Here is a 16075-nt window from a genome sequence, read left to right as displayed (position 1 = left end):
ATTTCAAATGGCATTTAGAGGCTTTTGCATCTGAACTCTTCATATATTACTTTTTTATTTTGGGTTGAAATATGACACGGGTATCTTCTTGACAGATTTTTTTTTTGGTTTTGTGCATCAAACACACTAGGAATGACTTTACTGAGAAATAAGACTTGTTTGGTTCTCACTTTTTTAAGGGTAACTCTAATAGGAGCATGCTGGATAATTTATCAGTAACTCGGGTTGTACGCGCTACCTGGGTGTTTTTGATATTTGTTTGCACAGGCAGGTTCTTCAAAGCATAATCTAATTACAGCATAACTCAGCACATTCTTTTCTTATGCTTGGTTGGTATTATCTAAACAGTAATTACAGACACCTAATACCATGTCGGCCATGGTATAGACGTTTTTGCATGTGTTTGTGCGTCGTGTTAATATCTCTCTAGCCACTGCCTGCATTGTGTCCTCTAAACCAAACACAGCTGCCTTAGCTTGGCCTTAGTGGTTCACAGTTATTCATTTTAAATACGCTTTTTAAGTTCGTAAGAGTCCTTTTCTCCACTATGTATAATAGCTGAATGTGATATTTGCGAGACCGTAGACTCCCTGAGTCGCAATAGAGGGCTGATACTTACAGAGCACTATCTCTGTTGCTTTATATATCTTGTTCTCTCCACTTTCTCCACAATCTCTTTTTTAATCAAGTCTGATTTGTATGAATCTTCTACTTTTCTGTCAGGGCTCAGGGTCATTAGGAAAACCTTTTCTGTGGTATGAGAGTTAATCATCGTTAATGAAGATTGTCTGTAGGTGTGAGTTTGGTGTCGGAACTGGGTCGACGATTTAATGATCATGTAAGCTGAATTTAACTACCTGGAAACTGCGGTTCCTCGGCGAGCGCAGTGCGCGTGTGTGTCTGTGGAAGCGCGTGTTTTTTGAAGCGAGGGCAATGTATAGCATTTACCTATACGCCAAGTATACTCATATTTGATTGAGTGTCACATATTCGGCCCAGGATAGATGGGTAATTTGTGTGTGAGTGAAAAGGTTATTGTTTCCTTAGTAAATTACTAATAAATAACTTAGTCATGGCACTTAAGATTTAATGATATGGAAGGTTTGCTATATATATATATATATATATCTATATCCATGAGTATTACTTTGCAAATGTAAAAGATTAAAATATTTTCTTGTAGACTAGTTTTGATATTCTGTTATCTGTACAGGTGGAGGCACAGGGCAGATGGTTGTGTGTGGGTATGTGTGGGTATGTATGCAAATATAGGAACGTACGATTGCATGCTAACCTCCTGCCCAGTGCTGGTGAATATATATATATATATATATATATTCCCTATCTTACTGCTCTCTTTCGACAGTCTATTTTCTCGTCTTCATGCCTTCTCTCAATACTAAGCTGCTCAGTACTTTTTTTGTGGGATGAGGGTGTACACTCGATTTTAAACTGGAAAACAATCTTCCAGTTTTGAGCGATTTTGTAATCATTCACTTATTTGTTCTGATTTTGTGATGAACGAGTGAGAATATCCGTGCAGCACTTACCATAAAATAATATCAGACAAACCAGGACATGTCATGTTTAAACCATTGCAAGATATACATTATGCATGATGGTGATGATTGCGAGACATGAGAAAGACGGATATGAAATTGATGTTGGTCTCTTTTCCTAGTCCAAAATGTAACCATAACAAACTACCTCTCTGGGGAACAGACACATTTGATTTGTATTTTTTTTTTTTTTATGATTCATATTTGTATTTATTGCTGTGCAGTGGCTCACATGGACAACCCAGTACCTCATGTATGAATATCACTAAACAAAGACGCCTTAACAGCTGTTTTATCAGATTTTTTAAACTATTATTATCTGTGTGTACAGTATTTGTATCCGTAGCTTTCTCCAACACGTTCACAAACACGGACTGACAGACAACAAACGTACATGTTCACGAGAAAGCTGAGAGCTGTTAAGATGTGGTCACTTCCAAGATTGACAGTGTTCAGTTGCTGCTGGGATTGGTTGGCCATCCTCAGGCCCCTCCCCCTCTTTATTCTGACTGCTCAGTTGGATTTTGCTGCTCCGCAAAAACATATTCCACAAAACATGACAGAGCATGGCCTTCTCTCTTTTTCTCTTTTTAAACGGTGATCTGTCAAGTGGACATCATCTACCATGCCAATCACACATGGTCAAACATTACCTCGCATATATACGCCCTATGGTCAATACCTCATGCCAGGTCAATCCTAAAATGGAGTAGAAGATGGATTCGAATTGATGACAGAGTCAACTGACAAAGAGTTTATTGAAGAGAGACATGCTCTCTACCTCTCTTCTGTCTGGGCACCATAGGACAGGAGATCAATAGAAAGTTTGTGGCACTAAATGGCTCATAAGTGCTGAAGCACTTCTGTCTCTGAGTGAATGGGTACTATAAAGAAACTGTAATGCAAATGCTAGCTGTTTACAGGCTAACAAGTAGTATGCCTGCTCACCAGGACAAAACCAGTTGAATATGACCATTCATGAAACGGTTAAAAACGCCTGTTTTTTTTCTCTCTTCTTTTTCATCATAAAGTATTGTAAATTCATGTTCCTGATTTCATGTAATATTGGTCAAATGTTTTACAAATCAATAAAAGAATATAATAATAAACACTAGTTTCTTTGATCATTTTGACATATAGAGGAGGGTGGGGTATGCTTATTCTAACAAAATGATCTATTTTTGTTTTTAGAAAGGACTCATTTAAAATTCTCAAACCGGTTTTGACAAAGCAAATTTGCCCATGTAATATACATTACATATAACGTTTAAAGTTGTCCATTAGGTATGTTATGTTAAGGCCATATGAATTTATTTTTTGGGCACTAGATGGAGACAGTACACACACACTGAGGCAATATCGGCCTGTGGAACAGATTATGCTAATATGCTAACTGCTAAGCTGTCACTTTTACTTGTCACAACACTGAAACATTGAATGTTTCACAACATTACAGTTTTTTTACAATCACTTTGTTTTCTATTTTCAGAACATTGATGTAATTTTTCACAACTCTAGACACACAACTCACAACCAATGATAAAATGTACATTTTTCAAAACTTCAACCCATTTCTCAATTGCTTGGATACAATACACAACTTAGATCATTTGTTCGTTCAACATAAATCACCAGTTCAATGTGACACAACTTAACATTAAAGTACTACTATTTCAAAAGACAATTCACACATTGCATTTCAAATGAGTGTCTATTCATTTCCTTGCAAAGATCTAACTATAAATTGATACAACTGCTCAAAATGATAAGTAACTGTTGCAGTCCTCTTAATGCATAGTTGTATGGAAACAGACGCACAATCTTCCATGATTACAGTAAATCATGAAAGTTTCAAGATAAGAGATTCATTGTCACCAATTACCGTGGAGCATGAACCAATTCGACTACAATATCCATGGATGTAGCATAATATTGTATGTTTTTGCTTTGATTCCATTAAACCTCTGTTGTGATTGTACTGTAGTGTTTTGCATCAATATATCACACACTTTGTTCAATGATTCCACTATGTCTGTATTCTCTCTTCTACTGCAGTACTTTTACAGAGATGTATATTTACTGTAAATGTAGTACCATAATGAAACTTGTATCACCTATTTTGTTCTACAATATTTAATGATTGTACGAACAATGACACAGTGAAACTACCAGTTGCTTGCGTGTGGGTGATCTATAGTTATGTTTCAATGGTATTTCACAATAAATTTGTTTTTTGAACCAATGATTGTGCAAGTGCAAGATTTCTTTAAAGATGTGAATGCACAATGCGATGTTTTGAACATTAGACAGCCTGTGTTACAAGTGGTAACCGTTTTGAGTTTTGTGTCTATTTTGAAAAATGACATCAAGGTTCTGTAAATAGTAGTAGCAAGTGATTGTAAAAACTGTAAAACTATAACATCGACAGCAGCATTAACTCTGGCCCTGGTCGCCAATCTTAACACAGTGCTGCCAGTAAAGTTCTGCAGATCTTTTTGAATGGCAACAGAGAGGATCGAGGCCTCAGTACAATGTGCCTTATTAACCCAAATAATAAATTGATTGGCTGTGTGATAGTCTTCTAAATGTTTCCTTTTTTTTCTTTCTTTTTATTTGGAGAACTTTATTTGAGGTTTGCTAGAGATTTTTTTAAAACGTTAGTTCGCCCAAAAAATAAAAATTCTGTCATCATTTACTTGCCCTTGAGTTATTCCAAACCTGTATGGTTATAGGCCTATAGGAGTTTCATTCTTCTGTTGAACTAAAAAGAAGTTATTTTGAAGGATGTTGGTAGAAACTTATGCTGGGTTAGAAAAACATAGGGGTGAGTAAATGACAGAACTTGTATTTTTGGGTGAACTATCCCTTTAAGTCAAGACTAAGAGAAGTCATTAACATTTTGCAATAAGTAGGATTCTTTTACGGCGTTTTTTCAGGAAGGGAAGGAACGCCACACGAAGGTTAATTTGAAGCTAAGATTATGGGTTTGAATATACTGAGCAAATTATACAATGCACGATGTTTATATATGCTCTAATTTAGAAACAGTTTAAACAAATAGCTATGTGATGTGATTAAATATTTTTTGTGTTACTTTCTCTAATTCGTTGCTTTTATGAACTCTAGTTTTAATTACCTTAGTCACTAGCATTCTTTTTAATTTTGAGTTGTATGTTATCTGGAATAGGCCCTATGCCGAATTTATGGCAAACCAAACCTTATGAAAATCGTTTGGAAGAGACTCAATTTACTTTTCTGTGTTTAACGTAGGTGGCTTGTGACCTTTCCAGCATGGCAGACCTATATCATCAATATAATGTTATAACATCATCTGAATATGCATGCTACTCCAATATCGTAGGCAAACAAGGTAAGTGAAAGGTTTGTAGTATGTCAGAATTAACAGTATCTATAAAACAGTAGGAAAAAAGTACCCAGATGACCTGTTGCTTCTGAAGTGAGCATCCACTGAACACTTTACTATCCCATCAGGCCAAAGTGGAGGATCTGTGAATGGCAGTGAAATGAACATACTCTTTTAATGGTCACAAAGTAATTAATATACAAAAGAATTACCCCAGAGAGGGATTTTGGATGCAGCTTGTCATCCTGAAGACCAATTAGTTCAGGTTGCGGACTTGCGGTCCTTTTATAGGATTTTTTTTCCATCTACAGTTAATGATTTAAACACAATCGCTCTGTCTGAATATGCCTATTTTCTCCCCTGTCATCATGGCATAGTAAAGTGTCCTTCGAATGTGCACCAGCACCACCAAAAACTTGACAGAAGTAGTAGGTGATCCAGGTACTTTTTACCCACCTCAACTATTAATATCAATTTGTACACTACTGTTTTTGCCTACCATTTTCGAATTATATATATGGAAGTATTCATGCAAGAAGCATGCATGCCTACCCGGAAGTGCGAAAAGCTGCAATACATCTAAAATCTGCTAGAGAGAGGTCCCAAAAGGGAGCAAATATCCATAGATCCCATGTTAAAATGTCTGTTTTCACTGCATATGCTTTTACAGGTTGGCCCCATGGACTTTTATTGTATTTTTCGTTATGTTCCGAGTGCCTGACAACTGTGAGGGGGGTGATTTTTTTTTCTAACTCGTTAGTTTAGATCGTATTTAGATATATAATGTATGACAAATATGGGCGGTTAACTTTGATTAACAATTAACTTTGATTTGATTGATAACGGGCTGCACCGAGTGGAATTTGACGTCTCAGGCATGATCTGACACAACACATGATACCACCTCTTTATCCTTTCTGAACATTTGTATTTTGTATTTCTCAAGATATATTTCTAATATGGCGCTGCCCATACCCCCCCATAAAGAGCCTCAAAACTGTTCTTCAGAAAGTCTATGGGTGACATCACAGACGCTTTGGCCATATTTTTTACAGTCTATGGTTCAGACGCAGCGCAAGTCTTCTAGTTGCTTTCATTTTGAGGAAATGAGATCTATGAGAGCAGCTACTCAACCAATATTGGCTGGATTGGCACGTTTTTTGTGACTGTGAGTGGTAGATTTCATCTTTTGAGCATCTCTCATATATCTTATTCAAAGCAGACATGTTTTTTTTCCATCTGCCTGAGTACCTTCAACTCATTGTGGTGAGTATGGGTGTGGGTGTGAGAGAGAATAAGGAGAGAATAGAGTTTATCAGGGCGCACAGTCACAAGACGATAGTTAGCGGAACGTAGGTTGATTTTCGTTTCCATGCGGGGAACAGGAGATAAGAGGTGCCCATTTGTGCTCAGAGTAGATGGTCGGTCGTTACCCCGATCCCAGGAGGAGAAGGGAGGGAGGGAGTCTGAACCAATGTAGCTAAGTGATGAGTAGTGGATTTCAAACCGTCTCCAAAATTAGAGGAAGGCCTTTTCTATACACTCACCTAAAGGATTATTAGGGACACCGTACTAAATTAATACTTTGTTTGACCCCCTTTCGCCTTCAGAACTGCCTTAATTCTACGTGGCATTGATTCAACAAGATGCTAAAGCATTCTTTAGAATATTGATAGGATAGCATCTTGCAGTTGATGGAGATTTGTGGGATGCACATCCAGGGCACGAAGCTCCCATTCCACCACATCCCAAAGATGCTCTGTTGGGTTGAGATCTGGTGACTGTGGGGGCCATTTTAGTACAGTGAACTCATTGTCATGTTCAAGAAACCAATTTGAAATGATTCGAGCTTTGTGACATGGTGCATTATCCTGCTGGAAGTAGCCATCAGAGGATGGGTAAATGGTGGCCATAAAGGGATGGACCTGGTCAGAAACAATGCTCAGGTAGGCCGTAGCATTTAAACGATGCCCAATTGGCACTAAGGGGCCTAAAGTGGGCCAGGAAAACATCCCCCACACCATTACACCACCACTACCAGCCTGCACAGTGGTAACAAGGCATGATGGATCCATGTTCTCACTCTACCATCTGAATGTCTCAACAGAAATCGAGACTCATCAGACCAGGCAACGTTTTTCCAGGCTTCAACTGTCCAATTTTGGTAAGCTCTTGCCAATTGTAGTCTCTTTTTTCTATTTGCAGTAGAGATGAGTGGTACCTGGTGGGGTCTTCTGCTGTTGTAGCCCATCCGCCTCAAGGTTGTGCGTGTTGTGGCTTCACAAGTGCTTTGCTGCTTTGCTTATTTCAGTCAAAGTTGCTCTTCTATCAGCTTGAATCAGTCGGCCCATTCTCCTCTGACCTCTTGCATCAACAAGCCATGTTCGCCCACAGGACTGCCGCATACTGGATGTTTTTCCCTTTTCAAACCATTCTTTGTAAACCGTAGAAATTGTTGTGTATGAAAATCGCGGTAACTGAGCAGATTGTCAAATACTCAGACCGGCCTGTCTGGCACCAACAACCATGCCACGCTCAAAATTGCTTAAATCACCTTTCTTTCCCATTCTAACATTCAGTTTGGAGTTTAGGAGATTGTCTTGACCAGGGCCACACCCCTAAATGCATTGAAGCAACTGCCATGTGATTGGTTGATTAGATAATTGCATTAATGAGAAATTGAACAGGTGTACCTAATAATCTTTTAGTTGAGTGCGTCTCTCCAGGCCTTTCTTTAGTCCTTCACATGGGAGGCTTGAATCATCATCTGTTACATAGTCTGACAAAGCTGCTCCACCACAGCTCCCGGTCAGACCCTCACAAGGAATTTAGAAAGTAAACCACAGGTTTAGAAAGTAGAGCTCATGGTCGTCATGGTAAGTGTCATATCCTACTCCTGCTCTGAAACAAGAAAAACCCTCAGGTCAGGAGATATAATTAAAGGGAGGTTTTATTTAAACATAAAATGACTAGGAGACCAACAAAAAGCTTCAGGAGTGGGAAAAGCCAAAACAAAAATAAAAGTAGCCAGCTAAATAGTTTAACCTCTTACTTGCCCATTGAAAAGAAACAGGACAAAATAATCAACATAATCTTACCTCCCTGCGGCTAACCACAAAACAGGAGAAAAATAAATTGTGGGGAAAGTGTTTATACTTATAATGCATAACACCCAACACTGCGTCTCTGCTGAAATTCACAGAATGCAATGCTCTTTGGGCATGCTGACCTAAAAGAGTAGTGTGTGTGCGTGTGTCTGTTTAAGTGTGCAAACATGGGTCTAAATCAGGGTGTGGTGCTGTACGCCTTTTAGATAAAGTTCAGTAAAACCTGAAAATGAATGGCTGTCTCATCAACTTCTGTCCCCTCTCTATTTCTGTCTGGGTATTAATACTGTGGTTTCCTTGGAAGTGTGCCCTAGCTGATATGAGTTTCCTGGTGAACAAGATCAACTGCCTACTGAGAATTTGGTTAGCTTTACTGTAAGTGTTACAAACCAGGTGTTTGCCTAAAACACAGTCTACATTCTATTCACATCATTACATTTGGGACAGTGTTTTTGAACCAACTTAGTCTGTCTAGATCTGAAATATAATTCTGTCTAATATAATCATTTTAAAGTGTCATAAATCATAAATACTTTGGTAACACTTTACAATAAGGTTCATTAGTTAACATTAGTAAATGTATTAACTAACATGAACTAGCGATCAGCAATGCATTAGTTACAGTGTTTATTAATCTTTGTTAATGTTAGTTAATACAAATACAGCTGTTCATTGTGCGTTCATGTTAGTTCACAGTCCATTAACTAATGTTAACTAATACAACCTTTGATTTTAATAACGTATTAGTAAATGTTGGAATTAATATTAACTAAGATTAATAAATGCTGAAGAAGTATTGTTCACATATTGTACAATACATGTTAACTAATGTAGTTAACGAATGTTAACTAATGAACCTTATTGTAAAGCGTTACCAATACTTTTTATGCTACAAACTAGTGATGGGGGCGAGACCGACTATGCCGAGTCCGAGTAAAGAAGTGTCTTTGAGTCCGAGTCGAGACCTAGTCCATTGGTTTTCAAATACAGTCGAGTCTGAGTCAAGACCGAGTCTTTGAAGGGTCGAATCCGAGTCAAGGCCGAATCTTTGAGGAAGCAAGTCCGTGTCGAGATTTTGTCAAATCAGTTTTGATATTATCACCCCAGTTAATAATTAACAGTTAGGCCTACAGACTAAGCTAAGGAGTTGTTTAGAGCTGTCGTCTTAACGTCTTAAAGGGATAGTTCACTTTGAAATAAATTTTTGGTATGTTTTGGCTTACCTTTGTTTCCACAGTATTTTCAATTTTGATATTTTTAGGTCAAACCGTTCTTGTCTGTCAGTCATATAATGCAGGTGTATTGTCACCAACGTTTTGTGGTTCTGAAAGGCGAATTTGATGATGGCAGACTTGTTGCTGGTCTTTGCATTGCATTTTCAAATAATGCCCGTCAACATTGCATTTTATTATTATTGTTGTTATGTGTTGTGTGTTTTTTGTTTATATGAACAGAAAAAAAAAAATGCGCTGGAAAAAAAATCTTGAGGACTCGGTCTGAAAATTAGTCCTTCTCCTCCTGCATATGACTGACAGACAACAACGGTTTGACCAAAAAATGTCAAAATTGAAAATGCTGTGAAAACTAAGACACCTACATCTTGGATGCCCTTGAGGTAAACTAAAACATATCAAAAACTAATTTCAAAGTTAACTATCCCTTTAAACTCAATAGTCCCATTCATCATGTCGAAAACCCCCATTGGTTCGTGTCTCCTCAGTTTAGCTCATGCTCAGAATGTCAAAGAGTCAGTGAAATGTCATTCACACACAAACACAGACACGGATGCACAGATCTGGGCAAATGGAAAGGAATGTGGTGAGGTCAGCACAGGTATTTACTGAAACAACATACAAAATAGTTCAGTGTTTTTTACTTTCAAAACATGGAGGACACCCATGGGCTCGGCTCATTTTGAAACTGAGATTGGGGATGCATTTGCAGGTGGTTGTGCAAGTGGCCTGGGGTTGTTCTTATATGGGGCAGCCTTTTCGTGTATGTTTCTGAGTAAAACCACATTGTCCTCTCTGCTGTCTCAGCAAAGAGCCCAGGTATCTACATAGACAAACCTGGATAGAGCGCACAAACAGAAAGAATGAGAATGTCTCAGTGAAGGGGGGTGAGGTCAAAGCTTCCTGTAAAGCGGTAGAGCAGTGCAAAACCAAACACAGACACATACATTGACACTCACAGAAACACTATATGCAAGTTGAGCTCCGATGTACAAATTGGAGGGCCATTAAATATCGTCATGCAAAGTTGGTCACAAATAGTTTGATCAATTGGCACTAAGGGGCCTAAAGTGTGCCAAGAAAACATCCCCCACACCATTACACCACCACCACCAGCCTGCACAGTGGTAACAAGGCATGATGGATCCATGTTCTCATTCTGTTTACGCCAAATTCTGACTCTACCATCTGAATGTCTCAACAGAAATTGAGAAATTGATTTTTCCAGTCTTCAACTGTCCAATTTTGGTGAAGAATATGAAGCAAATCATTAATTTGATGCTTGTGCAAAAAGGTGACAATTGATCAAAAAGCCACAGAACCACAAACTTCTTCTAAATTACTTGCAATATTTAACTAGCCCAGAGAAAAAGTCAGTGATTAAAAATGTGAGAAAAATCAAGGATGAAATAAATAAAGAATTCTTCCTTTCTTGCATACAGAAAACCAAATTGGGGTTTCGTTTTTAAATATTAATTTTCCCACTATTTGTTTGCAGTATAAAGAATATTGTTTAGTAGAATTTAGTAGAATATAGCTTACATATCTCAGTATCTCTATTGAACACATTTTGCAATGTGTTTGATTTTAGCGGAGTCTTCGTTTCTCAAACGCATCATGAGCATCAGGAGCCAATGCTTCTACAATCTACTTAGGCTTATGATGCTTTTGAGAAATGCAGCCCAGAATGGTTGTAGAACTTTTTGTCTAATTGCAATTTGCAAATAATAATAACTGAAAATAAGTTTTGCCCTAAAATCTTTCAAATTTTGGGCAAATTTTGGAGTTCCAGATTTTTGAAAATGTCTTCATAAATAATATAAAACAAGACGTTTTGAGGACATTTTAAGTATTCCTCGTTATATGGGAAGTTCCTAAATTAGCCAAATCATGTTTTGCATTATATCAACAGGTTTGTGTGGGTTTGGGCTTGGCAAATATCAGCATTTTTATTACAGTATAGACACCATTGCGTCTATGAGATGTCCTCATTAATATATTAGAACCAACATGTTTGTGTTGATGCTTGACATGTAAACATGTTATGGTGTGTGATCTGAAATGCTAAATATATCGCTGGTCTCTCCTGTTCATTTACCGGATTCTATATATTTAGTGATTTGGTAAAACATGTATTCAAATGCATGCATTTGTATGTATTGTATGCATCGCTTTTATTTTTCTCACTTGAATGTCTTTTGACTTTCCATCCCAAAATAACCCTTTACCGTACATTAGTTGGTAAGGGTGGCACCAGATAATAGCGTGTGTCCTGCCTTCCTTATCTTTCAAATACAGTGTCTTCCTTTACGTGACTCTGGCAGCAAACCATTTTGCAAGCTAAATTGCAAGCTAAATCATTCGCATGCACAACTTGGATGCCAAATGAAATCATTGATAGATTTGTTCGTGGAGAGAATCAACCAACAGTTGATGTTGTGAGAAGAGAGGAAGCTCAACAGGAGGGGCTTCAGAGTTGACAGCGTGAACATAAATGTAGCTAGATGTCACTCAACAAAATCACACCTTTGGAGCTATCTGTTGTCTGCAGGTGGTTTGAATTTAGATTTCTGTAGTTCTGCTTTTCTTTTTTTGAAGTGGCCAGCCAGAAAGTGCAAATGCATGTTATGTGTCATTTTTAGATGAACACTTGGTGCCTGGAAACGTGTTAGAGGTGGAAAAGCTATGCTGATGTGACAGGTAAGAGACCTGCATGTGTTTAAACTTTATTTGCTATGTTCAGTTACCATATACACAACTGATATATCTGCCATCGCAGGCTTCATGTAATATTATTGTAACTTAACAGGTCAAGTATAATAAAATATATTCTATCAAAGGTGGAAGTGTAATATTTCATTTTCGATGAACTATTGGTCAGACTTTCGATTATTTGGTTTAATTAGTTTAGTATTGACATATATAGGCCTATATAAGCATGTCAATCACCTATTTGCTATGTGTGTGTATACCCTTAAAGTGTGAGATTTGCACTTTTTAGTCTTTCAGCTGCTTTTATTTATTCTTAAATCTTAAAGTTTAATAAATAAATAATTAAATAAAAATAAAAAGCTTTTAAGCTACAAAAAATGACCCTGAACTTTTGGAAGTTAGACTTGTTCTGCATTGCGATGATTTTGATTGAATTTTCATGATCTTGAATTGATTTTGATGATCTTGACTGAAACGTTTCCCAAGAGCCATTTAAGTCAAATATAGGTCAGGCAAATTCTAGTATGAGAATAGCATACCATACTTGCATAAATCCCCGCCTAAATCAGACAAACAATTCTAATTTTGGCTTCAGGAAGTGGATGGGTTTCTTCAATGTGCGTTTTAATAGAGCACTTCCTTGTCAGCTGGAGTGTTACCATAGTGATCCAGCCCAGATTGAGTGCAGCATGGTTTCTGTGGTAGCATACAACGAAATGGTGATGATGTTTTGGTATGTTGAGTTCATAAAAAAAAAAAAAAAACCAGATACGGGCACTACAGAAACTGAAAATCCATTTAATGTCTTCTCGCTCTAGGGGAACTGTTGTTGAGGGGGTAAAGTAAGTCCAGTTGCTGAACCTATTGGACTAAGGCCCTTTGGCTTAAAGGATAGCACACCCAACCCTCCCACATAGTGCCTTACATAGACCCTCACTGTTAAAACCCCTGGTTAGCATGCATACTGCAGTTTCATTTTGAAACAAGCCTGCTCTGGAACCATTGATATTCAATATTCCAGTTTCAGAACTGATATTCTGTCTCATCCTCATTATTCAGATGTCTCAACATCCGCACAGGAAGCTGGAGAGAGGAAGGGAGAGCGCACAAGTGGGAAAACAGCCATTTAATCACCCTTTGAATAAAAAGAAGAGTGAACAGAGTATACGCATGTTTTTCTTTTTTTTTTTCCACAAATATAAATTTTTGTATTGTATACTGGTGTCAGAAAGTGTTTTTTTTTTTGTTAAGGGTGGATATTTGGACCATTGGATGGATTTTTTAGGGGCAAATATTTGTTTCTGTATGTAAAAGAATGGCTTGTCCATTTATTTCTAAAACGAATTAAATCGCAACAAGAATGCTTGCAGTGTCCGAACCCATACAGGCCTCGAGTAGATTATTATGACATTTTTAAAATGTTAGATAAACATTTCTTTTGTGCTCTGACATTTTTCATCTGCATTTTTCTGACCCTGTTGTATACTGTAATTCCGTATGGTGTTTCTAAACATAATTTGTCTGTTGTGGTGTGATTTGATGATTGTTGTGATTGGCAGGTGCCGTTGCCAGTGACCAGGTGAAACGAATACTAAATCAACATATTCGCAAGAAGCTGATCAGGTTACAAACAATAAAAACCTGTCTCCTTACTCCTTACTGAGGTCAGAAATATTGATCCCCTTGGTAAAAGAATAAGAGCAAAGCAAGCTATGAAAATAAATCTGCATAGTTTATCCTTTTGATCTTATTTTTTTGAATCATAAAAATCGAACTTTTCATTGACAAAACATCTACTATTCCCTTTCTTCCTTGTAGGCATGAGACGAGAATTCAAGAGAATCTTCTACTTCTTGTTCAGTTCTCGCTCATGCGTTGTGGAAAGTCTCATCTCAGGCCTTCCAGGAAGAAAAGGAATAGTCGAATAAAGTCGTTATTTTTGTTTTATTTCCACACAAAAAGTATTCTCGTCACTTGATAAACTTATAGTTGAGCCACTAGGCACATGGAATATTTAAACATTTTCTTCAATGACTTTCTGGGCCGTCAAGTTTCAATCCAGGCAGCCTATGTAGCAGTGATCCACCTCTCAAATTGAATCAAAAATATCTTCATTTGTGTTCCGAAGACAAAGGAAGGTCTTACGGGGTTGGTACAGAATGGGGGTCAGTAATTAATTACTTAATTTTCATTTTTGGGTGAACTATCCCTTTAAGATTGCTTTTGTGGTCCAGGGTTACATTTAGGATATATACTCCTGTGAAACAGAAAGTCATGGCTGGACAAAGTTTCATGTTCCTAGTAAAAAAAAAGTAATATGCATGGGAATATACTTAAGAGATAATTTACTCATTAGAATTTCTAGGGGTTCTACTAACTCAGCCTAACATGTATTCGTAAAAACATCATAATGTAGTTTTCTCCCACTTTCAAATGTTTTGCCTCAATGACAGGTTCAATTTTTGGGATTTTTTTTTTTTTAAATGTAGGATCAAAAGGATAAACAATTCAGATTTATTTTCACAGCTGTATTTGGCCATATTTGCCATGGGGGGGCCAATACTTATAACCTCAACTGTGTACTACACATGTAGGTTGCATTTTAATTGTGAAATTGAGTTTTTTTTTTTTCTTCTTCTTTCTCAGGAAATCTGAAAGCCAGGATCCACAACAGCTGCGTGCATCCAACACACCCGACTCTTATTTTGAGGAGGACAATCCATTAAGAAGAACAGGTGACACATGTACACATTCAAATTAACATGTGAGCTTGAAATGAGCAAACATTGAAGAGCTTATTTAACAAATATAGTCTTCATGTATTTATACTGTAAAACATATGTGTGTGTGTGTGTGTGTTTGTGAGAAGTCTCAGAGCCTATTCTAAAGCTGCGACCAAAAAGAAGTGTAAACTCGAGAAAGAATCCACTGCAGTGTAAAACCAGTGCGCCCCCTGCTGTCAGATCATCTGAATTTTTGGGTGTGTGTCATATTTTTCATCTCTATCATAAAGAAAAAAAGCAAAGATCCTGTAGTGACCTGCTGTTTGCATTTTTGGCCAGATAAAAGGATGAGCCATCAAGAGCCACATACCTATCCTGCATCATCATACAAGGTCCGTTATTGCTTTTAAAATAATTAATATTTAATTGATGTAAAGCGTCATAACATTGTTTTTAAATTGAGAAAAAACTTTTATACAATTTTGTCAAATTTGCTCACCGATGCTTCAAATACAGTAATAATGTAATTTTATTACAAAATAAAATAACCTTTTCCTGTTTTAGTATGTTTTCAAATGTAATTCATTCCTGTGATGGCAAAGTTACATTTTCAGCATCAATACTCAATCTCGCATCACATGATCCTTCAGAAATTATTTTAATGTGCTGATTTGTTGATCATGAAACGTTTCTTATTATTGTCACAGTTGAAAACTGTGATATTTGTTTATTATTATTATCAATGTCCGAAAACGTTTATCATTTATTTGAAATAGAAATATTTTGTGACATTATAAATGTGTTTACTGTCATAAAGCAACCCTGCTAAAAAAAAGTATTAATTACTTACTTAAAAATAGAAAAAAAAATCATACTGACCCAATCTTTTGAATGGTAAGTTTAGTTGGTAATGCTATGATAAGCCTGCACTTTGCTCATTGCTGATTGCTGCTACTTTTCCCCAGGATGAATCTCCTCTACACATTGGCGTTCAGAACCCCATCCTCTTGTCTCCCGCTCATTTACAGCCACTGCGTCCACCGGTCTTTAACATTTATTCACATAATTTGCTTACAGGTAACACACACATTCACTGATCTTGAGAGTAAAAAACAAATCAGTGTAAAAAAATAATAATAATATAATTTGCACTTTCTCTCTCACAGTCCCACTCCCAGAACATTGTGTAGTGATGTCTCATAGGCCTTTGTGCAAAACCCACTCAGAACCTTCTTTTATTCAGCATTGTACGCACATACACACTCAGACTCTTATGGTTCCACACCCCATGTACCATCAGCGGTGGCCACAGGATAGGCCTACATTCCAACAACACGCTCCAAAAAAGGTAAGGCAAATGCAATTGTCTTTGCACGCA

General features: G+C 37.2%; 1 protein-coding gene across 1 annotated transcript in view; it reads left to right on the top strand.

Moving 5' to 3' along the window:
* Positions 1 to 11623: 11623 nt before the first annotated feature.
* The window catches only part of hdac7b (histone deacetylase 7b), a 73022-nt gene continuing 68570 nt past the window's right edge, over positions 11624 to 16075 (top strand). The window contains exons 1-9 of the mRNA XM_039689442.2: positions 11624 to 11813; positions 11905 to 11962; positions 13034 to 13136; positions 13534 to 13597; positions 14621 to 14709; positions 14844 to 14954; positions 15037 to 15089; positions 15663 to 15774; positions 15864 to 16045. Coding sequence (XP_039545376.2) covers positions 13034 to 13136; positions 13534 to 13597; positions 14621 to 14709; positions 14844 to 14954; positions 15037 to 15089; positions 15663 to 15774; positions 15864 to 16045 — 714 coding nt within the window. The 5' untranslated portion in view covers positions 11624 to 11813; positions 11905 to 11962. The remainder of the gene's footprint in view (positions 11814 to 11904; positions 11963 to 13033; positions 13137 to 13533; positions 13598 to 14620; positions 14710 to 14843; positions 14955 to 15036; positions 15090 to 15662; positions 15775 to 15863; positions 16046 to 16075) is intronic.

Source organism: Pimephales promelas, chromosome 8 (genome assembly GCF_988280905.1).
Source record: "Pimephales promelas chromosome 8, fPimPro1.hap1.1, whole genome shotgun sequence".
Taxonomy (NCBI): domain Eukaryota; kingdom Metazoa; phylum Chordata; class Actinopteri; order Cypriniformes; family Leuciscidae; genus Pimephales; species Pimephales promelas.
This window is presented reverse-complemented; position numbering and strand designations above follow the sequence as displayed.